At 44.1% G+C, this 27,027-nt stretch overlaps 1 protein-coding gene across 2 annotated transcripts in view; it reads left to right on the forward strand.

Annotated features, from left to right (window-relative positions):
- The window catches only part of STAB2 (stabilin 2), a 155,410-nt gene that overhangs the window by 65,607 nt on the left and 62,776 nt on the right, over positions 1-27,027 (forward strand). For both annotated transcript variants that reach the window (XM_081311104.1, XM_081311103.1), the window contains 11 exons: positions 263-356; positions 1,723-1,881; positions 5,592-5,687; positions 6,787-6,882; positions 9,225-9,272; positions 10,773-10,909; positions 11,349-11,463; positions 17,601-17,678; positions 20,526-20,624; positions 20,714-20,821; positions 24,351-24,482. In XM_081311104.1, the coding sequence (XP_081167230.1) occupies positions 263-356; positions 1,723-1,881; positions 5,592-5,687; positions 6,787-6,882; positions 9,225-9,272; positions 10,773-10,909; positions 11,349-11,463; positions 17,601-17,678; positions 20,526-20,624; positions 20,714-20,821; positions 24,351-24,482 (1,162 nt within the window). The remainder of the gene's footprint in view (positions 1-262; positions 357-1,722; positions 1,882-5,591; positions 5,688-6,786; positions 6,883-9,224; positions 9,273-10,772; positions 10,910-11,348; positions 11,464-17,600; positions 17,679-20,525; positions 20,625-20,713; positions 20,822-24,350; positions 24,483-27,027) is intronic.

A 27,027-nucleotide genomic window follows, 5' to 3' on the forward strand; every position in this document is an offset into this window, starting at 1 on the left:
GGTTGCAAAGAGGCAAGTTCTGGTTCAATAGGAGCAGAAAATCTAGGTCACACAACTCTTAGGAGGGGGGCCTGGTTCCCACCCAGGTATATCTCACTCTAGACCCCAGAAGTACCCTGGCCACCTTCACACGCTGCCTTCCTCCACGAGAGTCAGCTGGCCACCTGCCTGGCCACAGTGGCTCACCCCTGGCTGACTGGCCCTGTCCTGGGTGGCTGGTGCTCCTCACTCCAGGGCTGATTTTGTGCATTCTTCTTTGCAGCTGTGTTTGCAAGGAAGGATATGAAGGGGATGGGGTGCGGTGTTCTGAGAGGGACCCTTGCGTGGGATCAACTCCAGGAGGCTGCAGCCGCAACGTGAGTGTTGGTCTTCATTTCCAAGCTGCCTAGGTTTTTAGGAAATCCTGAGGGAATGCATTCCGAAAGGCAGTGTCTGGCTGGGCACAGTGGCTCACACCTGTAATCTCAGTAGCTCAGGAGGCTAAGGCAGGAGGATTGCAAGTTCAAAGCCAGCCTCAACAACAGTGAAGTTCTCACACAACTCCTTCCGGGGGGGGGGGGGGGCTATCTCTAAATAAAATACAAAATAGGACTGGGGATGTGGATCAGTGATCAAGTGGTCCTGAGTCTAATCCAACCACCTCCCAAAAAACCAGTGTCTGATTGCCTTTCGTATGCACAAAGCTCTTGTGGTTGAGGTTGAATTTTAAAGATGACTGCCATAGGCTTGCTGAGAACTTTAACTCCCTAAATCAAATATGCAGGGGGATTTAGACCCTTTAAAAGTTAGCCTGAGAATCCGATTTTGAGATCAATAGTAATAACTCTTGACTTAAACTTCCCAGCTTATAAGGGACCTTAATGTACCTGATCTCATTTGCTCCTCCCTCCAACCCAGTGACGTAGGCATTGTTATCCCCATTTCACTAATAAGAAACTGAGAGAGGGGACATTAAGTGACTTGCCCTAATTGTTTTCAAGGTTGTAGCCAGAAGCCACCAATGCTTTCACTAATACTTTGGGAATGTCCCCACCACCCAGTCCTAGTCACCTCCATTCTTTAACTGGTGTCCTCGTTTCCTCTCCTGCTGACAATACATGGTCCACCCACAACCAGAGTGGCTTAAAGTGAATCCGATCTTTTCCCCAGACTGCAGCCCCTTCAGTAACTCCCCCAGGCTCTGAGGATGAAATCTAGACCCAACTGCCTGGTCCCAGCCACCAGGCTCCTCTTGAGCAAACCCACCTGTCTCAGACAGCCCATCTCAATGACTTATGTGCCTTTCCTCTCCCACCTGTCCTTCAGCCTCTGCTGTGGTCATCCCCAGAAATCAGGGTGGGGGGGTTGCATAGTGGTTAGAGAGGGATCTGGATTCCTGCCCCTTTGTAGCTGTGTGACCTTGGGCAATACCTATATCCCCATCTGTAAAATAAAGACCGTATCAGGACAATTGTTTACACCTACCAACCAAAGAAAACACTACTGGCTTAACCAACAACACAGGGACGTGAGCAGCGGTGGCCATTAGCAGGCCAGCTCCAAGAAATTCTGTTCTCTAAATCTTCTTTCCATGGATGTTCATGCAAATAAGCATCTCAATTATTTCCACCGCACTCCTTGTGAATTTGTGTTTCTAAAACATACCTCTGGATCCCTCTTGACTTTTGCAGTCGCGTGGCTGGGCTGAGGTTCAGGGTCTTGCTGCATCTCTTTCTCCTGCAGGCAGAGTGCATCAAAACCAGCACGGGGACCCACACCTGCGTGTGCCAGCAGGGCTGGACAGGGAATGGAAGAGACTGCGTGGAGGTCAACAACTGCCTGCTGCCGGGCCGAGGCGGCTGCCACAACAACGCAACCTGTTTGTACGTAGGCCCTGGGCAGGTAGGTTGGCCTCGGAAACAGAGAGGAAGCAGGCTTCCTGCGGTGACTTCTTCTCCTGGCCACTGAAGTACTTTGGCTAGAAGTTACTGTGGCTTTCTTCTATCATGTGTGGCAGTGAGAATGCGTGGTCACAACAAACCTATGACCTAGGTTTCACTATTATCCCATCTTATCGAAAGGAATTGATGCACCAGGAGGCTAATTTGATCACATCACCTAGAAAATTAAATCATTTGAGATTTGCACCCATAGAGACTGGCTCCAGAGCTGCCCTCGTAGTCACCATGCTGAACCACACTTTATATGTGTGATTGCTCTACAGCTTACTGACCATTTCCACTTGGCTTTGTTTCATGGAGACCAAGCAGGGAAGGCTACTACAAGGGTTGTACAACAAGAAGATAGTCAATGTCACTCAACTGCAAACTTAAAAACGTTAAAATGATCACTTTTGCCATGCATATTCTAGTAGAATTCTTTAAAAGAGGAAAAGACAAAATTCAATTCAAATTGATTTAAAAAGCAAAGGGACTATTTTGGCTCACACAGCTATAAAGTCCATGCACAGTTGTGGCTGCAGCATGATTCAGGGCTCAGCAAGCAGCATGAAGGAGCCACACCTTGACCCTGCTGCCTCTCAGGCTCCTGGGTGAGGGATGGTCTCCTGCAGCTTCAGACTTACACCATCACAACACTGAGAAGAACAGAGAACATTTTCTAGCAACCTTAAATCCAGGATTCGTTCTCTTTCACCGCCTCAAAATGAGTGTGTTCGCCACCCTGCTCATCTGACATTCCCATGAGCACAGCTCCAGAAATCGCGCTTTGTGCCCAGGCTGTGAGATGTAGTGACAAGCCCGAATTCAAGTCCTGTGCTCCCACCCTTGGCTGGAGGAATCAGAAAAATATTTTATTATGTAGACCAAGAAAAAGGGAAGGATATCCCCAAAGTCAAAGCAGAGTACAGTTTCCATGAGAGAGAACAGATGTGGGCTGACAAAATAAATTCCCTCCCTCTTTGATCCAGTGCTTCTGGGTGCCTACTCTGGTTCAGCCAATAGGCTCAGTGCTGGGGATAAGAGATTACCAGGGCCAGGGCTCTCAGCCAGCCCCAGAGAAACACAGTCTGGTGCAAGGTGACAGACAAGCATAGGAAAAATAAAGTGATAGGGGCTGGGGTTGTGGCTCAGTGGTTGAGTGCTCGCTTAGCATGCGTGAGGCCCTGGGTTCGATCCTCAGCACCACATAAAAATGAAATAAAGATATTGTATGTCTACCTTCAACTAAAAAATAAAGATTAAAAAAATTTAAAAAATTAAGTGATAAATGCTGCAAGATCTGTGCAGAGGGAGTTCCACGGTCTGGTTGTTCCAGAAGCTGGTTTCCTACTGATCCTTCTCCTTTCTTGACAGCAGCCGCTGCTCCTGGGTCTGCAGTCGATGAGCTTTCAAATGTAGCCGCAGGAATCCTAATGGAAGAGCTCACTGCAGTCTTACATCTCGCTGAGCATTTAGTTAATGATTGCATTAGTTTTAGACTCCTCACTCAAATTTCCAAATTGCACTTAAGCAAAGAAAAAAAAATGTTTTGGAGTCTGTATTTGTTTTTAGAGCTATTGTAACAAAGCAGCACACACCGGGTGGCATAGAACAACAAGAGTATCATCTCACATTTATGGAGGCTGGAGGTCTGAGGTCAACTGTCATCAGGATTGATTCCTTCTGACGGCTTTGAGAGAGAATCTGTCCCTTGCCTCTCACCTAGGTTCAGGTGGCTTGATGGCCATCTTCTGTGATCCTGGGCTTGTAGACACATCACCCTGATCTTCACCTTCATGTTCAGGTGATGTTCTCCCTGGGTACATGTCTGTCTCCAAAGTTCTCCTTTTTATATAAGGACACTGTTCATATTGGGTTTGGGTCTTTTCCAGCATGGCCCCATCTTAACTAATTACAGAAGAGCAGCCCTATTTTCAAAAAAGGGAGTCAGAACTTCGATATATGAACTTGAGGTTGAGAGGATATAATTCAACTCCCATAGTATGGATCCCCTCTCTGCTGGAAATTCCTTTCTACAGATAAATGTGAAAAGCATCCCAGTGGGGGCAGGGGAGAGGAAAGGTTTCTTTATGACATATACAAGAAATATAATAGATCGCATATAAAACTTCCCTCAGTTAGGACTAGTTGGCTTGAAAAGTTTGGGTCATACCAAATAGATACAAACCTGCATGTGCTTCTGTATCCTGTATAATTGTATATACATACTTACCTTATAAAGCACACATACCAGATAATACTTGTGCTTTTAAAGATAATGATTCATAAATGGAAGTTCTGTTCACTTCTTTCCTCAGCCTAAGGGGTTGTCTTGTGCCGCCTCTGGGGTGCATGTATCTGCTTCTGATACTAACGCCCAAGTAATTTTCCACCAAACACATGCACACCTTCCCACCTCTGTTCAATTCTCCTGACATTTGCCCTCAGCTTGAATGACCTCTGCACCTCTCTTTGCCCTCTGCCAAGGATCAGCCATGTCTCACTTTCCAGAACATTCCCAACCCATCCTGCCTCCTCTGAACAATAGCAATCCATCACATAAGCACCTCATGTGCCAATGAAGCCACAAAACTTCTAGTATCTCTTGTTTAGTGTTTATTAAGGTTGGACCCTTCTTATTTATTTTTATGTACTTATACTTTGTCTTCCTCTAGATATATTGTGGGTTCCCTAATAGTTCCCAATACCTGGAGGTTTTTTAATCCATTAAAAGAATTGCTCCTTTTTATAATTATGTTTTAAATTCAAAGACATGGAATGACGATGGAAAACATTTTGGAAAATAGAAAAGGAGGGGAAAATTAAGACCACTCACAATGTCCCCACAATTACCATTGATATGCTGGTGTGTTTGGTTTTTCTGGTCTTTTGGGGGGCGCAGAGTTATTTTTAGTTTCCTCTAATTTCTGTAATCACAATTTTACTGATTCCTTATCTATACTGAACTCAAGCATTTCCTCATTTTGTCACATGGCCCATCATCTTCATCAAAGGCACTTAATAGCATGATCAGGGCCACTGCTTATATAGCATAAGTTTCTGTACAACACAAAGTACCTAATCTGTGGGGAAGTGGGGGCTGAAAGGCAGCCTGCACCCTTTCCAGCAAATCCTGCATCCCAATGTGAGACTAAACCTTCACAGAGGAAGGGGCACTTTATTTGCATGAAGGTACAATCCACCTGTAGAGCCAGGTGCATGTGGGTTGTCTATGTGGGTTGTCTTTGCCTTACTCAACTTTACTTCCTATGGAGGGAGACCTATTCTAGATTGAACAAGGTGTCCTCTAGGCTAACAATAGCTCTGTGCATGAATCTCCACCAAGTTGACACCGCATGGCTTGCCCTTTCTCTCCCAGGTCTGGGGCCAACTTTTACAATGTGATGTTGTTAGGCTCTAAATTCTCTCCAAGACTATCTCCACAGGCCCTTCTAGGGTCAAGCATTCAAAAAGAAAGTACCAGGGAGCTATATGACTGGGAAATCTATTGCAGAACGTGTAGACTAACAGCTCTAAAATCTGATATCAAATAAAAGACATCATCAGTATTCTGTAGGAGAACCGAGCAACGGTTTCAGTAACTTGGGAAAGCAAGTCTTGGAAACCACTTGCTTACAACAATCCCCTTTAACTATGTCTTTGGAATTGTAGAATGAATGTGAGTGCAAGAAAGGATTTCGAGGAAATGGGATTGACTGTGAACCAATAATTTCATGCTTGGAACAAACTGGGAAATGTCATCCTCTGGTGAGTTACTTGACTTTTTGTCATTACTTTAAAAAAAAAAAAAGAGCTTGAGAAAGAAAGAAATTAGGTTATTTCTTATCAGAAACCCTCGTACTCCTAAAGGAAGCCCCTAAGCAGGATATGAACAGTTATTGCAATTTTCACTCCATTTCAAAGTTTGGAAGAATGGATGTAGGGTTGCCAGATGAAATACAGGACACCCAGCTGGATTTGAATCTCTGATACACAAAGAATAAGTTTTCAGCAAAAGTAGAGCCAAAATTTTTAATGCATAAGGAAAGCTTGTACTAAAACTTCTTCATCATTCATCTGAAACTGGAATTTAACTGTGCCTTGTATTTTTCATTTTCTAAATCTGGCAGGGAAGAAAAGAAAGAATTTATTTTTAAAAATGTCTTCATTGGTGCATGATAGTTATACATAATGGTGAAGTTCATTCTGACATAATTATAGATGCATGGAGTATAATTTGTTCCACTTCAGGACTCAGTACTTCCTTTTTCCTCCCCTTCTCCCTCCCCTCATTCCCTTCCTTATTCTACTGGTCTTCCTTCTATTTAAGTATCATTTTTAATTGGTGCTTTTTAGATATACATATATGTGGAAATCACTATGATATATTCACATAGGTACATAGCATCATTTGGTCAATTTTATTCCTCAATTCCTTCCTTTCTCCACCCTCTCCCCTTCCCCTCAATACCCTTCCTCTATTCCATAGATCTCTCCTCTATTTTCATGTAATCCCTCTTTTTATTCTCCCTTATTTTGCTCTAGTTTCCACATATAAGAGCCTTGACTTGCTGGGTCTGGCTTATTTCGCTTAACACGATGTCCTCCAGTTCTATCCATTTACCAACAAATGCCATCATTCCATTCTTCAAAGAGAGAATTTCAATGTGGTTAAATAAGAGCTGTACCTGCCATGCAGACAGGAGCCTTTCCCTGCAACACTGAAGGGTCTGTGGGTCCCTCCCACCCTCTTTCAGCCCACATGTGTGGATCTCATCATAGACGGAACATGTTGTCTCACTGACTTAATTCAGGTCTAACCTTCAGTTAGGAAAACAAAACATGTTCTTCACCTTGGTTTCATCAGGCAACCTGTCAGTTTGCTTCTACTGGTGTCTGGAGCTGTGTTTGTCAAGAGGGTTATGAAGGAGATGGCCTCCTGTGCTATGGAAATGCAGCCATGGTAAGTCATCGGTGAGGGACTCAAGTACAGAATGAAGACAAACCCTAAGGAGGGCTGGGGATGTAGTTCAGTGACAGAGCTCTTGCCTCGCATGTGTGAGGCCCCAGGTTCCATCCCCCGCACCACAGAAGAAACACGACAACAACACAAGGGCAAATAAACCTCTTAAGAGCTTGCCTTGAACATGCTCTATCTACACATTCTTTGCTCCAGGAGATTTTATATGAGGCAAGGTGCTTCTCACAGAAGCCATTTAGGCTCTGTGGCATTTTCCATGAGCAGCAGGGAGTTAACTTTTATTTGGCACCTACTGGATGCCAAGTAGTCCTGGTTCCTCTTTCTTGCTAATTTGTCTCTTCTTCCCACGTCCCAAATGAACGACTGACTGGCCTTGCTAAGCTGCCTGGTCTGTCTTGTCTACACGGAGTCTCTCCCACGGGTACCCAGAGCACCCTGGGCTTACAGCTGTCAGAAGTGTGTGTGTGTGAGTGTGTGTGTGTGTGTGTGCATGTGTGTGGGTGCATGGGTGTGAACACCTTTGTATCAGGCATTTTACTAAGTTATAAACGTGCCACAGTATTTCATTTAAACCTCACAACAACCCTCAACAATAGTTTGATGCTATTAGTGCTCATCTTACAGGTGAGGAAAATGAGAGGCTAAGCAAACTTGCCTGCGGTCAGTGACCATCTAAGTGCAGAGACACTTAACTGCCGATGTGGAGTATTCTATCCATACAGTCAGGGTCACACCAAGTCGTCCCTGTCCCTGCAGGGGTCCATCTCCTCCAGCATTGAAAAATAAACTCCAGAGGGAAAGTCTCCATCTTGTTTCCTAAGCCACTCATGTTGCTTGCAAATATGTGTCTGAATTCGACATTTTCTCATCACTTCCCATTGCTATTTGGGTCCCCTTTCTCCTCTCTCCATGGGCACACCAACCCCCTAGCACCAACCTCCTAAACTCAGAGCCTTGCTCCACTGCTGGTCCCTGGAGATGCCATGGCATCAAACAGGCAGGATGCTGTTCAGGACTGGTCCCACTCAGATCAGGCCAAGCAGCTAACTACACACCCTGGCACAGAGCTCAGACTCCCACATTTTTTCTGTGCTGTCCATGGGCCACATTGCTTAAGACCCTAAAATTCTACTCTCACCTTGTCCCTCACCTTCTGTGGAAAATAAGGGCCAGTGGTCAGGGCCCACCCCCTCAAAACTTCCTCTTTAGGGGATTATTCAAGCATCTCAGTTCTCATGCTTGTTAACTTTCTAAACTTTTTAACATGTATTTACTGACTTATTAAATAGCCTCAGCTGCCTTCAAACAGGAATTGAGCTCTGAGATTTATGGTCTTGATGTAAATTGGCATATAATACTGCTCTTGCACTTCGGTGATATTAGTTTTTTAAGTGTCATCATACACATTAAGTTATCTAATTTTCTTAATCCCCGGAGGAAAGCCTTGTCAGATTCAGGTTTCAGATAAGACACTTGTGTTCTCATAGAGAGTAAGTGGCTTTCCCAAGATCACACAGCTAGTAAATCGCAAACCCAAGAATTGAGCCCTGTCTTTTTAAAGCAAAGTCTAGAGTTGTTGTAGTAGTTGTTGTTGTTATTCACAACCAGCAGTGTTGGTTATCTTTTCAAGTCTTTTCTTCCTCCAAACAAATGCAAGCTACAGAAGGGCAGACCCCACCTTCGCCCTCCCTATCCTGCTTCCTTTCTGCATTCCATCCCAGCGCTCTGGTGGTGGCTCCATCAGTTAACAAATTCCTCCGTGCGTAATGAGAATTGACTGCATGCCAGCCTCTATTCTAAGCCCTTTAGAAACATTAACGCCTCTAGTTCTCACACCAACCCTATGAGTTGGAACTTTTATTATCCCCATTTTACAGATGAGAAAAAAAATGCGGTGCATTAAACACCTTACCCAGGGAACTAGGAAATGGCTGAATCGAAAGAACATGCAAGTGGTTTGAATCCATGCTTCACGCCACCCCCTCAATATAGGCTCTGAAAGGGCCTGTTTGCTGAGCTTTGTGGTCCACCCTTAGGGTCTATGTGGCCATGTTCTAAATTCAGGTTGTTGCTTTATTTGGAGTTTCTGGAATTAATTTTTTAGTTCAATCTGGAGGATAATCAAGCCCCCTAAGTGTGAAGGTGAAGCTCTGGCCACATGGAAATTCAGCTAGCTTGGGCACCCATCCATGTCAGGGAGGTGGCCCAGAAAACACGCCCAGCCCTCGAGGGCCAAGTACAGGCTGCCCAGAAATGCTTCTCATTGTTTCTTCTCTTGCGTTCTCTCTCCTCTCTCCTGCCCCTCCTTGCCTGCAATGAATAAGGAATTGTCATTCCTCTCGGAAGCAGCTATATTTAACCAATGGATAAATGTGAGTACCCTCCTTGCAATTTAGTGTTGGCAACCTGTGTGATTTTAGAAATCTGAAATGTATATGATAGAAAATTGAAAATGCAGCTGATAAGGAGGGAGGGGGTTTGTTCTGAACAGTGGTTCTCAACCCTGACTGTGCTTGAGAGTCACAGGGAACACATTTTTACACACACACATATATATGTGTGTATATATATATATATATATATATATATATATATATATATATGCAACTTTGCTTGGAACCACCCCCCACCCTGCCAAGACTCTGATCTGCTAGGTCAGAAGCTTGCCCTGGGCATCAGTATATTTTCAAAGCTGCCCAGGTGACGCTGGCATATAGCCAGGACTGGGAACTTATGGTCTATGGTAAGCTGGGGTGGTCAACCTTTCAACCAATTCAAATATATATGAATAGACTTGTTCATCAGATAGATATTTTTTAAAAATTAATATCATTCATGTTGTAGGTCACCAAGTTAGATTTGGATAACTGCAACCAGGGATATTTCATATGTGCCTAGCTCTCAGCTCAACGTGCCCAGAAGAGCTTGTCCTTCGCCCCTGGAAAGAATCATAATAACGAATCCAGTCCCACCCTAGCCAGCTATCCGAATCTCTGTTCCTCTGAATGCACCAACGTGGCTGTTCCAGCCAGCCATCGTGATCAACGGTTTAACCCCTTTCAATTAGCACAAGCAAGATGGGTCCTGTCTGGTCAGCACCCACTCTGGGACAGCTCCCTTTGCTTCTGTACAGAGCTGCGGTCACCCATGTGCTCATACCTGCCCCGTGCTGTGCCTGATCCCACTCTGACTAGCTCACAAGAGCTGACTGCACATTTTTTCACAACTCCACTTTCAATGCTGTCACGTTGGTTGCTTAAAATTAGCCCGATGGGAGTATTTACACCTGAGAAGTCAGCAAATGGTACAAACCAAAGTGGTCTCCCCCTCCCCACCCCAGAGATCCAGATGTTATGCATAACCATGCCACTGCTTCTACCCAGAGCTGGCTCTCTAGCAAGAACAAAATGTCGGTGATGATCAATTTCAGGTTTCCATTCTCTTCCGTGTTGAAACTGTTCCTATAATCTCCCCACCATCTTCACTGGAAAGATTTTCCAGAATTTTCATGGGTTTTTTATGTGTCTGCATACACACACACACACACACACACACACACACACACAAAGTTCTATCAGGACTATTTCTCTAGCTCTTCATTTAGACTATAGTGCAAAGTACCTATAGCGACTCACAGTGTGACCTGTACAGGAAAACTTGTGTTTTGACAAGACAAAAGAATAAGTCTCAAAAGAGAATATGAGTCATCAGCTTGGGGGTTAGGATGGATTTGGAGATGGCCCTAGGAGGACCTCGCCAGTATCCCTGGAATTGCATCACATGCAATATTGTCACCTCTGCCAGGTATTCCAGTATTCAAGTATTCCATTAGTCCCCTAACATGAGTCTCTTTTTTTCCTGGCGCAACTCAGAACGCTTCTCTACGGCTCATGCTGTCCACCACCTCGAACCTCACTGTCCTTGTGCCCTCCCAGCAAGCTATCGAGAACATGGACCAAGACGAGAAAACCTTCTGGCTGTCCCAGAGCCACATTCCAGCCTTGATAAAGTGAGTGCTCTTTATTTTATTCACCATGACCTCTGACGGGCATCCGTGGGAACATAGAAGATTGATGTAGGGAAGCCACATGGTCCTTCACATCCTTCAACTGAGTCTCCTCCCTGCCCTCCGCCCTAGGACAGTAAGCTGGCATTATTGACAGGCAGCTATGTGCCATGCACTGTTCTGCTTTGCATAAGACTTTCAGTTCAGCCATCCCCCCAGCAACAATCCGAAGAAACGGGTGTTATAATTATTCTTATTTTACAGATGTGGAAACTGAGGCACTGGGTGATTAAGTAACTAACTCAAGCCAAGACTGATACTTGCAGAGGGAATTTGAAATTTGAATATGGCCATCTGGCTCCAGAGCTTATTCTCCTGACTCCTCAGTGATGGCGCCTTGCACCTGGCTATTTTGTCCTAACCCTATGGTCTGTTGTTTTAGATACCACACACTCCTAGGCACGTATGGAGTGGCAGATCTGCAGAACCTGTCATCTTCTGACATGCTGGCAACATCTTTGCAGGGCAACTTCCTTCACCTGGAGAAGGTGGATGGGGTAAGAGAGCTCTGTTTAATTGAAGCATAGCATCTGTGTTCATATTGTACTATTTTTAATTTTTTGATGTGGAAATTTCCAAATATATGTAAAAATGGAGCCCCAGGTGGACATTACCCAGCTGCAACAATCAGCACATACTCTCATTTATGTGCGTGCACACATGCACGCGCGTGCACACATGTGCACATACACAGAACAGCTATCCTATGAAATGTGGCCATGTTCATATTGATTGGTCATAGGGCTCCTCCTGACAGACATAGATGAAAACAGAGAGGATGAAGAATGCAATTCCAACTACTTTTTTTTTTTTTTTTTGCATCTGGTTAACTAACTGGTTATTAGTAACTTACTAAGGGGTCAGCACAGATCATTAAAACTTTACAGGAAGTGAGAGGCCTACAACAATACCTACTGAGCCCCTACTATGCACAGGCCTGGATCTCGGTGCTGGAGGTCAGGCAGCACCCAAGGGAGAGCCCAGCCCCAGGGAAACTCATCATCCAGCAGTCCTAGAGAGTTTCCAGGACTCTGATTTCAAATCCCAGGAGGAAACCTGGTTGCTTGGTGCTGAGAGCCATAGCCCAGCTGGAATGATGCATGGCATTTTTGCCAGAACAGAGTGGTTGAGAGGTGATAATGGTTATGTTAAGCTGTGTATTCAATTGTATATTAGACCCCTGCTGTCCATCTCAGCCTGCTACTTTGGAGTTCTCGCGGGGATTCCCAGAGAGAACTGGGAATTCCCATTGGTTGGGGAAGTGCCGGAGGAGGGATTTCCGGTTGGTGTGTGGTGTGTCCGGGAGGAGGCCGCGTGCGTGGCGTTCACGGGAGTGCGGAGAATAAAGTTCCTGTTTTGAACCTACAAGGCTGTGTGGCGGCTCGGTTATTTTGTGCCCAGCCAGACTGCGGCAGCTTGGCTGCAAGTGACAGTATTTTAAAGCTGTTTCCATGAATTACACAGATAAGACGAGGGTCTGCCAGCGACAACTGCTACACAGGGCATTCATGGCCACAGTCAAACCCGCTTGAGAATCGCTGCTGTGGAGTGTCCCTGCCTCCTGCCCAGCAGCAAGCACTGGGGCAAGGACCCGTTCAGCTCACCTAAACATGTGGGGCTCAGTTTAGAAAGTAGACAACACCTACATATGGTCCTGTGGATATTTTTGTGTGTCTTGTTCTGATAATTCCAGTGATGCTCATGTTATTTTCTGAGTTTTTAAAATAAAAATTTGAGGTGCAAAGACACAGCTGGGCTGGAGGAATAAGTTCCAGTGTACTGCCACACAGAAGGGACAATATTGAAGCACATAAATCAAATAGCTAGAAGAGAGGCTTTTGAACATTCTCATAACAAAGAAATAAATTATTAAGGTGATGGGTACCCTAAGTATACGGAATTGATCATTACCCAATGTATACATGCACTAAAATATCACACTGTGACCCACAGTGTATACAATTATCTATCAACTAGAAGATAAGTTTTAAAAAATTGTATGTATTTAAAGTGTACAGCATGATGTTTTCATGTACACATGCATTATGAAATGGTTACTGCAGTCATGCTGATGTGTTGGTGTTTTAATTCATTGATTCTCTTAGCAACATTAACTGAACATCCACCCTGGGCAGGCATATCCCAGGCTCTATAGAGTCAAAAGATAAATTGATCAAGGCCCCTGACCTAGACAGGCTAAGTGTCAAAGACACATTTTTTTGGTTTGTTTCTTTTTGTTGTTGTTTTGTTTGTTTGTTTTTCTCCCTGTATATGTATACATACAGGGAGTATAACTTCCCATTTCTGTGGTCGTATGTGATGTGGAGTTACTCTGGCTGTGTCTTTACATATGAACATAGGAAGTTGTGTCCAATTCATTCTATGGTCTTTCCCATTTCCATCTCCCTCCCCCCCACACTGCCCTGTCCAATCCAGTGAACCTCCCTCCTCCCCCCCTCCCCACCTATTTTGAGTCAGCTATGCATATCAGAGAGAACATTCAGCCTTTGGTTTGGGGGGCTTGGCTTATTTCACTTAGCATGGTAGTCTCCAGTTTCATCCATTTACCAGCAAATGTCATAATTTCATTATTTTAATGGCTGAGTAATATTCCATGGGTTTATTACCACATTTTTTAAATCCATTCATCTGTTCAAGGGCATCTAGGCAGGTTCCATATCTTAGCTATTGTGAATTGAGTTGCTATAAACATTGATGTGGCTGTATCACAGAAGTATTGCTGATGTTAAGCCCTTTGGGTATATGCCAAAGAGTGAGATAACTGGATCAAATGGTGGTTCCATTCCAAGTTTTCTGAGGAATCTCCATACTGCCTTTAGAGTGGTTGCACCAATTTACAGTCTCACCAGCAACATAGGAGTGTACCTTTTCCCCTACATCCCCACCAACATTTATTGTTACTTATTTTCTTGATAATTGCCATCCTAACTGGAGTGAGGTAAAATCTCAATGTAGTTTTAATTTGTATTTCTCGATTTGCTAAAGATGTTGAACTTTTTTATATATATATATTTGTTGATCAGTTGTATTTCTTCTTCTGTGAAGTGTCTGTTCAGTTCCTTAGCCCATATATTGATTGGGTTATTTGGGGGGGGGAGGGGTTGGTGTTAAGTGTTTTGAGTTCTTTATATATCCTGGAGATTAATACTTTATCTGAGATGCATGTGATACATATTTTCTCCCATTCTGTAGGCTCTCTCTTCACATTCTTGTTTGTTCCTTTGTTGAGAAGAAACTTTTCAGTTTGAATCCATCCCATTTATTGATTCCTGATTTTACTTCTTGTGTTTTATAAGTCTTGTCGAGTAAGTCAGTTCCTAAGCTGACATGGTGAAGATTTGGGCCTACTTTTTCTTCTATTAGGCACAGGATCTCTGTTCTAGTGCCTAAGTCCTTAATCTACTTTGAGTTGATTTTTGTGCAGGGTGAGATGAGAGCTAGGGATTTAGTTTCATTTTGCTACATATGGATTTCCAGTTTTCCCAGCACCATTTGTTGAAGAGGCTCTCTTTTCTCCAATGAAAGTTTTGGGCACCTTTGTCTGGTATGAGATAATTATATTTATGTGGGTTTGTCTCTGTGTCCTCTATTTTGTACCATTGGTCTACATGTCTGTTTTCATCCCAATACCATGCTGTTTTTGTGACTATGGCTCAGTTTAAGGTCTGGTATTATGATGCCTCCTGCTTAATTTTTCTTGCTAGGATTGTTTTAGCTATATTGGGTCTTTTGTTTTTCCAAATGAATTTCATGATTTATTTTTGTAGTTCTATGAAGAATGTCATTGGAATTTTTGTAGGAATTGCATTAAATCTGTATAATGCTTTTGATAGTTTGGCCATTTTGACAATATTAATTCTGCCTACCAAGGAGCATGGGAGATCTTTCCATCTTCTAAGATCTTTTTCAATTTCTTTCTTTAGAGTTCTATAGTTTTCATTGTAGAAGTCTTTCACCTCTTTTGTTGTTAAATTTATTCCCAAAACTTTTTTTAGACTATTGTGAATAGAATAGTTTTCTTAATTTCTTTTTCAGTTTATTCATCACTGATGTATAGGAATGCAATTGATTTATGGGTGTTAATTTTATATCCTGCTGTTTTGCTGAATTCACTTATAAGTTCTAGATATTTTCTAGTGGAGTTTTGGATCTTCTAAATATAGAATCATGTCATCAGCAAATAGTGATAGTTTGAGATCTTCTTTTCCTATTTGTATCCCTTTAATTTCTTTCTTTTGCTTAATTTCTCTAGCTAGCATTTCCAGGAATATGTTAAATAGAAGTGGTGAAAGAGGACATCCCTGTCTTGTTCCAGTTTTTAGAGGGAATGCTTCCAATTTTTCTCCATTTAGAATGATGTTGGCCTTGGGCTTAGCATAAATAGCTTTTACAATGCTGGGTGCATTCCTACTGTCCCTAGTTTTTCTAGTGTTTTGAACATGAAAGGGTGCTGTATTTTGTCAAATGCTTTTTCTGCATCTATTGAGATGATCATATGAGTCTTGTCTTTAAGTCTATTGATGTGATGAATTATGTTTATTGATTTCTGTATGTTGAACCAACTTTTTTCTCTGGGATGAACTCCATTTGATCATAGTGCACTATCTTTTTTAATATGTTTTTGTATGTGATTTTCCAGGACTTTATTAAGAATTTTTGCATCTATGTTCATCAGGGATATTGGTATGAAATTTTCTTGCCTTGAGGTGTCTTTGTCTGATTTTGGTATCAAGGTGATACTAGCTTCATAGAGTGAGTTTGGACAGGTTCCTTCTTTTTCTATTTCACAGAATAACTGAGGCGGATTGGTGTTAGTTCTTCCAAAGACATGTTGTTAATGAGTTCATTCCTATGTCTGATATAAATATCTCCTTTAATCAAGAGAGATGTGCACAGTGGCCACTGCTCAGGGAACTTGGGAGCTTCCCAAAGTGAGAAAAGTCTCCATCACCCAGGGCTCCCAGGAGGAATTTCAAATAAAGGGTCATGATGACCAGGTGTGGTGGCACATGCCTGTAATCTTAGCAGCTGGAAGGCTGAGGCAGGAGAATCACAAGTTCAAAGCCAGCCTCAGCAACTTAGTGAGGCCCTAAGCAATTCAGTGAGAACCTGTCTCTAAATAAAATATTTAAAAGGGCTGGGAGTGGGGCTCAGTGATTAAGTTCTCTGGGTTCCATTCCCAGAACCAGTACCAAAGAGGGAGGGGGATCATGAGGAGGAGAAGAGGAGGGTGGAGCTTAGTTGCTCTACATGGCTGGTGGCTGGCTGGGCAGCTCAGGTCTTACTTAGCTATACTTCTAAATAATTGATAGTCCTAAAAAGTGGTTAGATTCTGACCAGAAAATTCAGTTACTATCTGTATCAATTTTCTGGGGCTGTTATACAACAGAAATGTACTGTCTTGTGGTTCTGATGGCTGGAGTCCAACATGAAGGTGTTGGCAGAGTAGCGTCCTTCTGAGGCTGGGAGGGAAGGCACGGCTGCAGGCCGGCATCCTGGGCTGGCAGCTGTCATGCTGATTGATCATATGGCGTCTCCCTGGGTAGCTGTCTCCGTGCAAACTCCCCCTATTTATAAGGACACCTGTTGTGTTGGATTAGGGCCCACTATAAAGGCTTAATTTTAACTGGAGTATGTCCTAAGCACCCTACTTATTTAAATAAGATCACAATCTGAGGTCCTGGAGGTTAGGTCCTTAGTGCATGAATTGTGGGGTTAGGGAACACGCTTAATCCACAGTACTGTCTGCATTTTTTTTCAAACTGTGGGGTCACCTTATCATTAAGGTAACTTCACCCAGCCCCCTTTTTTTTTAGTGAAATAGAATAGAATGAAATAGAATTGATAACAGTGAACTCCTGCATAGTAAGGGAAAATACCCTTTCATTTCATGTGTGTGTGATGTCACAATTCAAAGGTATTTCTTACTCTGGGTGTAAAGTATAAAGGTTACCACTGCTCAAGGAGTGTGAAACCCAGAGTTAATTTGTACCATCCTCTGTCCAGTTTTAAGAGGACAGTGGAACAGGTTGCCAAGAGACTGAAGAAGACCCACAGAGATGGGATGTAAGACAAGGTTTATGGAGAAATGCTTACAGGAAGATCCAGAGGCAAAGGTTAGATAGGTGCTTCACCAGGAAGTCCAGTGGTGGCAGTCTGGGCAGGTGCACCTCCCCAGGAGGCTTTGTCCAGGGGAGGCCAGCTAGATGAGGTCTCTCTCTGTGGTGCTCTGATCTGCACCAGTTACCACAGGGAGGGACTTTACAGGTTGGGTTCAGAAGCAGCAGCATCTTGTCTTGCTTTGTCCACTGGAAGACCACAGTCTCAAGCCAGCATGCAAGAAAGTAGCTTCCTACACATAACCCTAACTTGTCCTGGTTTCCAGTGGGCACCAGAGAAAGCCCATGTCCTTGGGGACAATTTTCATCTGCACATTCTCACCCAGACTCCCTGATATTGTTCCCTGTCCCAAAGCCAGGTGCTTGGGAATGGCAAGAGGCACATCACGGATGAGGCGTTTTACTGACCTCCTTTTCTCCAAGGATGACACTTAGTTCAGTCCTGAGGTTGACTGTGTAAATACTCACCTTCCCACTGGGGTTTACATTTGCAGAATATCACCATCGAAGGAGCGTCCATCGTTGATGGGGACAATGCGGCCACCAATGGAGTGATACACATCATCAGCAAGGTGAGGGCTTCTGCTCTGTACACACTCAGCGTCCCCCCTCTTTGTCATCTGTCCTTCTGTATGGTATTGTTTTGGGAAAATTAAACATGCTCGGCCTTATTATAAAAGTAACCTGTCTTGTGCTTCATCTTAAAGCCATTTAGAGTCAGACTCAGCCACCCTTTCCTCAGCCTGTGATCCACCATAGCCCTCTGTTGAGTGCAGCCACAAATATCATCTTTCCTGAGTTTAGAAAGGTGGTAACAGGCCTGTGAGCCTCCTAGCATCGGGAGGCTCATAATCAAGAACTGGGGGGAGAAGGCCAGGGGTGTGATCCGGAAGGTTCTAAGGGAAAAAATAAAAATCGGTAGAAAAAGTATGATTAGATTTTCATTTTCTGCTAAGTCTCAATACAACAGCATTTAAAGGTATGACATAGAAAAAATAGGAAGCGGAGTTGTGAGCTACCCTATCATTTTCCGTTACTATATTAGGATCTTCATTCAATCTGAAAGAACATAGGTTACACTGGGAACAAACTTTCAGAAGGTAGAAGATGAGGAGGGACAATTAACTCATTGCATTTTAACTAAAATTATTCCCACTTGGCAATTATATACTCACTTTTTTATTTGAAGCTGTTAAAAAAAAGTCCACTGTTCCTGTTCAGAAGAGGAAGGGTATTAGTTAGAATCCTGGGTCTACAATTTTGCAAAAATCTTGCAGCCTCCTGAGTTCCCAAGAGGCTGTAAGAAGCACATTTTAAGCATGTGATTCACTACTGGCAGGAAACTGGGACTTCATGTAATACAAAGCAACATCACTTATCAGGGGTGTTTCTCTTGTCCACTCCTGGCTTTTCAAAGTACTGAAATGACTTTTAAAAACATCAAATTATCTCTTGTCCCTTCCTCCTTTTTTTGAATGGATATAACCTTCCTTAGTAGAGTGGCATCCCAAATCATCTCCTACACTGACCCTATTACCATGGGGCCAGTCCACATCCCACCCCCTCTCGGGAGTCCTCCCTAATCCAAGCAGCCCAAATTACTGAGGATAAATTCTAAAGTGCCAAGAGGATAAATTCTAAAGTCATACGGAGTCTGGGCTGGGAGACTTAGTTGTGTGACCTTGGGCAAGTCACATAACTTCTCTGAGCCTTGTTTTTCTTCCACATGAGGATTAAATAACTGTCTATCTTTATGCCTGCTGCCGAGTAGACTATCAATAAATATTAATTTCATCCCCTTCTTCTTCCTCTGAAATTCCCTGGGAGCTTTACGTAGTATGTATTTGGCTAGCTAGCCATTTTCTCATGTTGATAATTATTTCTTATGGTGTAGGTCATGAACCCCTCTAATGATAGCATGTCCCTCCCAGAGGCTTCTCTGCATGTCCTTCCCAATTCTCTGCTTAGCCTCTGTTTGTACTGAACCCTACTGGGCTCCTGCAGTAATTGTCCTCTGGCATCAGGATCACCTTTATCAGAACTGCCACGTACAGTTGTGCAAATTGTGCCCTGAACAAAGGGGCCTGGCCAAAGGGTAGAGTGGAGTTCAAACTCCAGCCCACAGCACTTGTTATGATTTGTGCCCATTTAGGGTTCTGGAGAAAGGGGTGCCTCTTTTAAAAATTGCAATGGCCTTCTTAATCACCTATTGTTATGTGACATGGACATAGAAACCAAGTCTATCACACCTTTGCCTCATAGCTCTCAAACCTGTCACTTCCCATCTAATCAACTCAAGTCCTTCCTCCCCCTGGAGCTCCAAAAACTCAGAAGTGTCTTATCTTCCTGTGACCCAGAGACTGGCAACTTCCTCTATAAATATCCAGATTGTGACTATTCGACTTTGCAGCTCATTTGGTCTTTGTCACAACCATTCAATTCTACCATTGTCACGCAAAATCAGTCTTAGACAATGTGTCCACAAATGTGCATGGCTGCACTCCAATCAACTTGATTTTCAAATATGGCAGCAGAGTGGACCAGGCCGACTCCAGTAATATGGATGTCGGTTCCTCGAGGGCAGGACACAGGCCTCAGTCACATTTGTCTATCCGTGCCTGGCTCATGGTAGACATTCATTGGCTGAAACAGGATGAGAGAAACATTCCAGTGGTGGGTTCTTCCATCTGAGAAGGTTCTAGATAGAATGAGAAGATGGAAATTATTTTCTTGCCCAGAAGGTCGACCATACCAACTTTACACATGCAAAAGCCTGTATGGACCAGATGGGTGAGGAAATGAGTAGGGGGAAGGCACTAGGGAGAGGTGGAGACCTTAACCAAGGGAGCTGCTGCCACTCTCTGCAGGTTGTCTTATCTGTGGGCTTGCTGACGGATGTTTTTAGAAAGTCAGGCATTTACATTTTTACGTAAAAATTCCCTTTGTTTATCACACTGCCTGAGCCAAGGCAGATTCAGGCTCCTGGGTTACAGTAGACTTCAGACTTCTGGAAAGAAATGAAAGGCCTGAAGAATAAGCAAAAGGACAAGAAATAAAGGATTTTAGCTGCAGCCTGTTGTAGGTCAGTTAGATTTGCTGGGTCTCCCCAGACAGAGTAAATTAAAGAAAGTTAGAATGGATTCCTCAGGGGGAGCCAGGAACTCTTCTATGTGAGATGAAATTTTCTCTAATTAGGGGGACCTGCCTACAGGCAAGCATAAAACTGAACTAATAACATCTCCAAATTCTCTCAGCCTCGTTGCTCTGCATCCTTAAAATAATTTTATTCTGGGAGAAATCAAAACATTTTCAATGTCACTTCCTTTGTCTAGAGAAGTTAACAGGACGTCCTTGTGTATCAGTGAGCAGCAAATGCTACCAACGTGTGCTAAACAGAATCCTGGGGTTTTCTTTCCCAGGTGCTGGTCCCCCAAAGAGGACTAACTGGCTCCTTACCAAACCTGCTCACCCGGCTGGACCAGATGCCTGACTATTCCATCTTCCGGGGCTACATCATTGCAAGTACCATGTTCTCTGCGTGACCGCCTTGCTCAGGTCACCTGGGAACAAGGAATCCCTCATGGGCTCTTGTTTCCTTCCTTCACAGCAATATAATCTGGCAAGCGCAATTGAGGCTGCTGATGCTTACACGGTGTTTGCTCCAAACAATGATGCCATCGAGAATTACATCAGGGAGAAGAAGGTCACAACTCTGGTAGGTATCGGGAACAAAGAGGAAATTCAAAGCCTCAGTCACGTGCCATTTCTCACCTTCCTCAAGGCCTGCCTGCCCATGCCGTGCTTAGAATAGATTCACGCAGAGATCCCCCGTGCACAACCCCCCCTATGCCAGAGCTGCCGTATACTTAGGGCATATCTCTGGAATCACATGCTCCAGGCACCCTGGAACCTGGCAGGATCCTTATGGTCATCCGTTGACCCCTTCCCTGGCCTGTCCTAGGTCCTAAGCAGCTGAGATGCCAGCAGCAGTGACCAGCAAGGGTGGATCTTATTTTTTTTCCTTCTTCCCCCGCCCCATGTTCCCTGACTCCTAACATCTGGGGTTGAACAATCTCGCTTTATCAAAGGATTTAGTGAATTAATTAAAAAGACTCAATCCTGGTGCTCTCTGGCTTAAAACCCTTGGGTGGATCCCATTTCATTCGGACTCTACCCAAACTATCTCTTCAGCTACTAAGCCCTCCTTTCACGGGCCACAGTTTCTCTCGGGTTCCATGGTGGTCCCAGGACTCTCATTCTGGAGGAGCCCGGGGCTGCTCCAATCCCAGCTGCACATGGGAGAATGTGTTTGAAGCTGGATTTGCTCACACAAGCCTGCCGTTTTCACTCATATCTGTAGGCAACGTGGCTGAGATGAAGATGCTAAAAATCTCAAAGTCCCACTAAGCTACCACGGGACCACTGCTGTGTACAGCCTGTGCTTTGGGAAAACCACATGGTCTAACCCGAGTGATGACCTCATAGAGCCTCAACATGTCAGAGACACACCTGGTGCCGTTGTTCCTGCACACACGCACGCACGCACGCACGCACGCACGCAGAGTCCTCCCTGCCTGGTCTTCCTGTCCAGGCCCACGTCCTCAGGGACACTGATTCTGGCCACAGCCACACACGCTCCCTCCTGCCATGGCTCCCCCTTAGCACCTAGCACAAACCCCAGATTAATGAATGGCCTTTCCAAGCAGTGTCCTGAGCTCTCCAACTAGGTTACAACCTCTGCCAACTCCTATAGAGGCCATGATGGAAACGCAGGACTCTTGGATGGAATCAGACACCATCCTGAGCCTGTCCAATCCCGTCCCTTGAAACCTGTTCAGTGGAATATTCTTTTCCTGCCTTGGGATGAGGCATCTCAGTGCCTGTCTACCTCCCCCAGTAGTCCCCTTGTCACTTTAAGCCATAAACACCATCTCAATTGTTTTAGTCAACTTTTTTCATGGCTGTGACCAAAAGACCTGAAAAGAAAAACAGAGGAGAGGAAGTCTATTTGGAGCTCACAGTTCAGAGGGCTGAGTCCCTACATGGCTGACTCCCTAGCTCTGGGGCTGAGGTGAGGCAGAACACCGTGACAGGAGAGTAGGGCAGAAGCGAGCAGTTCAGGACAGGCAATCAGGGACAGGGAGAGCTCCACTGACCAGAGGAAAATATCAACCCCAAAGCCATGCCCCCAGTGACATATCTCCTTGTGACCCACCTGCCTTCAGTTACCACCCAGTTAATCCATATCAGTGGATTAATCCACTAATTGGGTTGCAACACTCATCATGGAATCATTTCACCCCTGAACCTTCTTGCATTGCCTCACATGTGAGGTTTTGGAGGACAGCTCATATCTAAACCATAACATCAATTAAATAAAATAATAATGATAAAAATTCAGCCTACCATTATTTGGATATGGTTCGAGTGTGTCCCCCACCCTTTCATGTGTTGGAGCCTTAGTGCTGGGTCTGGCGATATTGGGAAGAGGTAAACTTTTAACAGCTGGGGTTTGGTGCATGGTAACCAGGTCACTGGGGTTATCAACCTCAGAAAGGATTGACTCTGGTCTCATGGAGTAAGTTGTGAGTTGTTCTCATCAGATGCACCCCTCTCCCTGGCTTCCTGTCTCTCCCTGTGATCACTCTTATACATGTTCCCACCATTGTGATGCCATCAGCAATGAGGCCCTCACCAAATAAATGGGGCCACTCAATCTTGTATGTTCAGTCTCCAAAACTGTGGCTAAATAAACTTCTTTTCTTTATGAAATATCCAACCTCAAATATTTTGTTATAGCAACAGAAAACGGACTAATACACAGTGCAGCTAAGTGCAGGCAGGAAGGTAGAGAAGAAGGCGTGGTCCTTGAATCAATCAGGGCCTTTGGGAGACAAAAATCATACCACTCAGTTGAAGAGAGATAATTTAATAACATGAATTGTTTATTGAGTATAAAATCAGATGAATATAATTCCAAGGTGGAAAAGAGAGAGGGAGAGATCACACAGATAGCAACTACAGGAAGCATGAAAGACCCCTAAGGATGAGGGAACAAAAGGAAGAGATTAAAATTATTAAAGCTTAGAACTTAGAGGAGGAACCTGCTGGAGCTGACACTCAGACTTCTGAGTAGGAGCTGGTGTCTCTGAGCTTGGAGAAGGGTTTCCTGGGCCCAAGTCTCAGATCTGCAGGAAGGGGTGTCGCCCCTCTGGGGTCTCAGAGGTGGGAAAGCTGTGATAAAATTGGTTCTTCAAGTGGTAGAAATGGCCATCCAGACTCAGCTTCCACTGCAGGAGAACAGTAGTGAGAGGAGCAGGGAGCAGGTCCCCCTGCCCTCTCCAGCCTTTCCCAATGCCAGAGCCCGACAGGGGCCACTAGCCAAGGAGAAATGGAGGTCACAGCCCAGCCCCCCAGTCAGCACACAGGACGGTGGGTTTGGAGCAGAGTCAGTAACTTAGCAACCCTCTTCTCTCCTTCCCCAGTAAATTCAGTTTGGGTTCCACCAGGTTTTGTCGAGGGGCAGGAAGTGTTGGTGGCTAGGAAGAGACATAAAGAGGACAGGACAGTGGTTAGGAGGGAGGGAGGGGGGAGAAAGACCCTAAGAATCCAGAGCCTACCTCCAGCTTTCCCTGGAGACAGGGTCGGGGAAGCCTGTCTGTCCACCCCCCCCCACCCCCTGTGGCCACCTTGGACAATTCCAGAAGTACCAGCTCACAGTCACGGCCCCACATCTGCACCAGAGACCCCCACTCTCTTGTCCCAAGCCAGCTCTGCATGTGTGGGTCTATCCCAGTGCAACTCACCTGCGGTCCCTGGCTTAGGAGATTGCCCAGGACTGAGTCGGACCCCAGTGCCACAGGCCACCCTATCTTCAGGGCACCCAGACCAAATGCCCCGTGGACCTCCTCTCGTGATCCTTGGGGTGAAAGGAAGCTGGGTGTGGGGGCTCTGTTCTCCCAGCTCTGCCCAAAGGAATCATCTTTAAAACCCACCCCCAGCCATCAACCCTCCCTCTGGGTTTTAGTCACTGGAAGTTCCCAAACATCCCACCGGGGAACGCCGCCAGGTCTCTCGGGTGCTCTCATTCACAACCCACTTATTATGGGGTGCCTTTGTGTTTTGATGTCTTAGTCAAAACTCCAACAAGCTGTCACGCCTGTTTGTCACCCCGGCCCCGGTGCTGGCACAACCTGTAACCGACAGCCCTATTGTCGACTGACTCTCTCTTCTATGCTGTGCAGGAGGAGGACGTCCTGCGGTACCACGTGGTCCCCGAGGAGAAGCTCCTGAAGAATGAACTGCACCAGGGCATGCACCGGGAGACCATGCTGGGCTTCTCCTACCTCCTCGGCTTCTTTCTCCACAATGGCCAGGTATGATGCTGTTGTGTAAGCCCAGGGACAGGGGGCTTAGCTCCTATGACCCCTATCTCTTCCATATTGGAATAATCTCACAGCTGCTTCCTAAGCCTTAGCAGCCCAAAACAGTCTTTGGTTTGACCAGAAAGAGTGACAGCTAAGCTAGATCGTGGAACTCCCAGTCACCTGCCCCGTGGTCAGCCTGCAGTTAGGAAGGTGGCCTTATGAATTGTGATATTCGAGTCCCCAGCAGTCACAGGTGACCCTCAGCACCAGTACAGCAAACCTGACATTGAGTGCCTCAGGTGGTCTCCAAGGTGGAATGGCACCTGGGAGCTCAGCACGAGTCCCAGGATGTGGCAGCAGCTCCAGGACATAAGGAGCCCAGAGACATACACAGGACACAGCAGCCAAATGAATCATGTCATCATCACTCCATGCTGATGCAGCTCAGTCTCAAGGCTGAGCACCACCCTGAGATTCCAGCATTTATCTCACACTCTCCTGAAATATTTAAATGATTAGAACTCATTTTAAAAAAGAACTAGTGAGACTGATATTTAATATATTTCAAATATAAAATTCTATTCATGTATTTCAAATACCAAGTTAAAAAAATTAAGGGAAAGAAATATGGAATGAATCTAACAGAATCATGGCATATACATATATAAATGAATGAAAAGGAATTTCTCGCTTTCGTATACATAGAGAGTACCAGCCAAAAATAAAGAGGGCTGGGGCTGGGGCTCAGTGGTAGAGCGCTCGCCTAGCACCCGTGAGGCACTGGGTTCAAAACTCAGCACCACATAAAATTTTAAAAAAATAAAAGTATTGTGTCCACCTACAACTAAATAATATATATTAAAAATAAATAAATAAAGGAGTAAAAGGAAGATCAGTAGAGTAGAAAGGGAGAAAAGGGGAAGAAAAAACAGGGGGAATAAGGATCGAAGTCAAATTCCTTGTGTGTGAAATTTTGCAAAAAGGAACCCAAATACTATGTATAATTAAAATGCTCTAATAAAATATATATATATATATATATATATATATATATATTAGAAAGTTGAATCTATGAAAACATAACAAGAACCTCACAATAGAATTCTAAAATTCTCACAAGAAAGGTTAATAAAAACAAATTGTTAAAGAGACACTACAGGCGTGGTGGCACACACCTGCAATCCTGGCAATTTGGGAAGCTGAAGCAGGAGGATCACAAATTCGAGGCCAGCTTCAGCAACTTCTTGAGGCCCTAAGCCACTTAGTAAGACCTTGTCTCAAAATAAAAAAATAAGAAGTGTCAGGGACGTGGCTCAGTGGTAAAGCCCCGGGTTCAATCCCCAGTACCAAGAACAAAAAAGAGAAACACAACAACAGACTGTATTAAAATTAAAGTTTAATTTCAGAAGCTTTTAAGTAATAATAATTTGATTCTCTTTAAAAAGTGTAATCTTAAAAACAATTTTTTCAGTGGTGTCATCATCGAATCACAAGTAACTTTTTATGTAAAATCTTTTTATCTGGAGATAAATAAGATCCTTTGTACTCTTTATTATTTGGAGACTAATCTAATTCCAAATATTTTTCTCTGACTCACACACATAGTTCAATAGTGATAACTTTGAAGAAAACTTTTAAATATATAGCCTTATCTTTCCAATATTGTCAACTATGTTGTGGATAGAGAGCTCTCTTTTCTGGTCTCTTTTCCATCCGTCATCTTTCATTTCCTTGTGTAGAAATGAACATTCCCGAGCACTTAGTTGACTCAGTTATAGTGTTTTTGTGTTCATTTTCCATTTGTCTAGAAATGGAGCAAGAGCTGTTCATACAGTAGAGGTTTCGCTCTTACTGGTGGTCATTGACTTTCTCTTATAACAATGGACATGCATGAACATGTTTTCAAATGAGGAGGCAACGTTTAGATCAAAACCTTAACTTCTCTGAATATATCTCATGATAGAAGTGATTCAGACTTATTTTCTTCATGCCAAATTAAGCAACATCGCAACTTCAAATGCTCTGCTATTTTGGGTACCTAAAAACAGCTCAGCATCTTGGAATTCTGGAAATTTGTGCTGTAATCACTATTTGAGACTAAATAAGATTTCCTGGTGGTTTTCCCAGTGTATACAGACCTGGAACATGTCTATGGAACTCAGCTATGATTTATCTCAACATTCAAATAGAAATTCATTTGGGCTACAAGTAAATCTTAAAGGATGTTAATATTCAGTGGAAATGCAAATCTAGGCACCTAGTTGGGTCATCTTAATATTGCCAAGGGGAGTGCTAAGGATGTTATTTTATGTATTACTTGGTGAATTTAAAACCCTTATGAGATAATGGGATTTGGGGTTATTGTAATGAAGTCTTCTTTTTCTCTCAACCTTAGCCCAGCTGTCCCTACACACACACACCATTCCAAATACGTCATTCTTAAAACTCTTTTCTAGTTGTCTTAATTCTTTCATAAATGCCATTTAACCTTTCCAAGAGTCGTCTGCAAGTTAACCACAGAGCAGAAACGTGCTGAAAGGACAGTCCTAGCCCT

The sequence above is a fragment of the Spermophilus citellus genome, assembly GCF_964194105.1.
Source record: "Spermophilus citellus genome assembly, chromosome: 10".
NCBI lineage: Eukaryota > Metazoa > Chordata > Mammalia > Rodentia > Sciuridae > Spermophilus > Spermophilus citellus.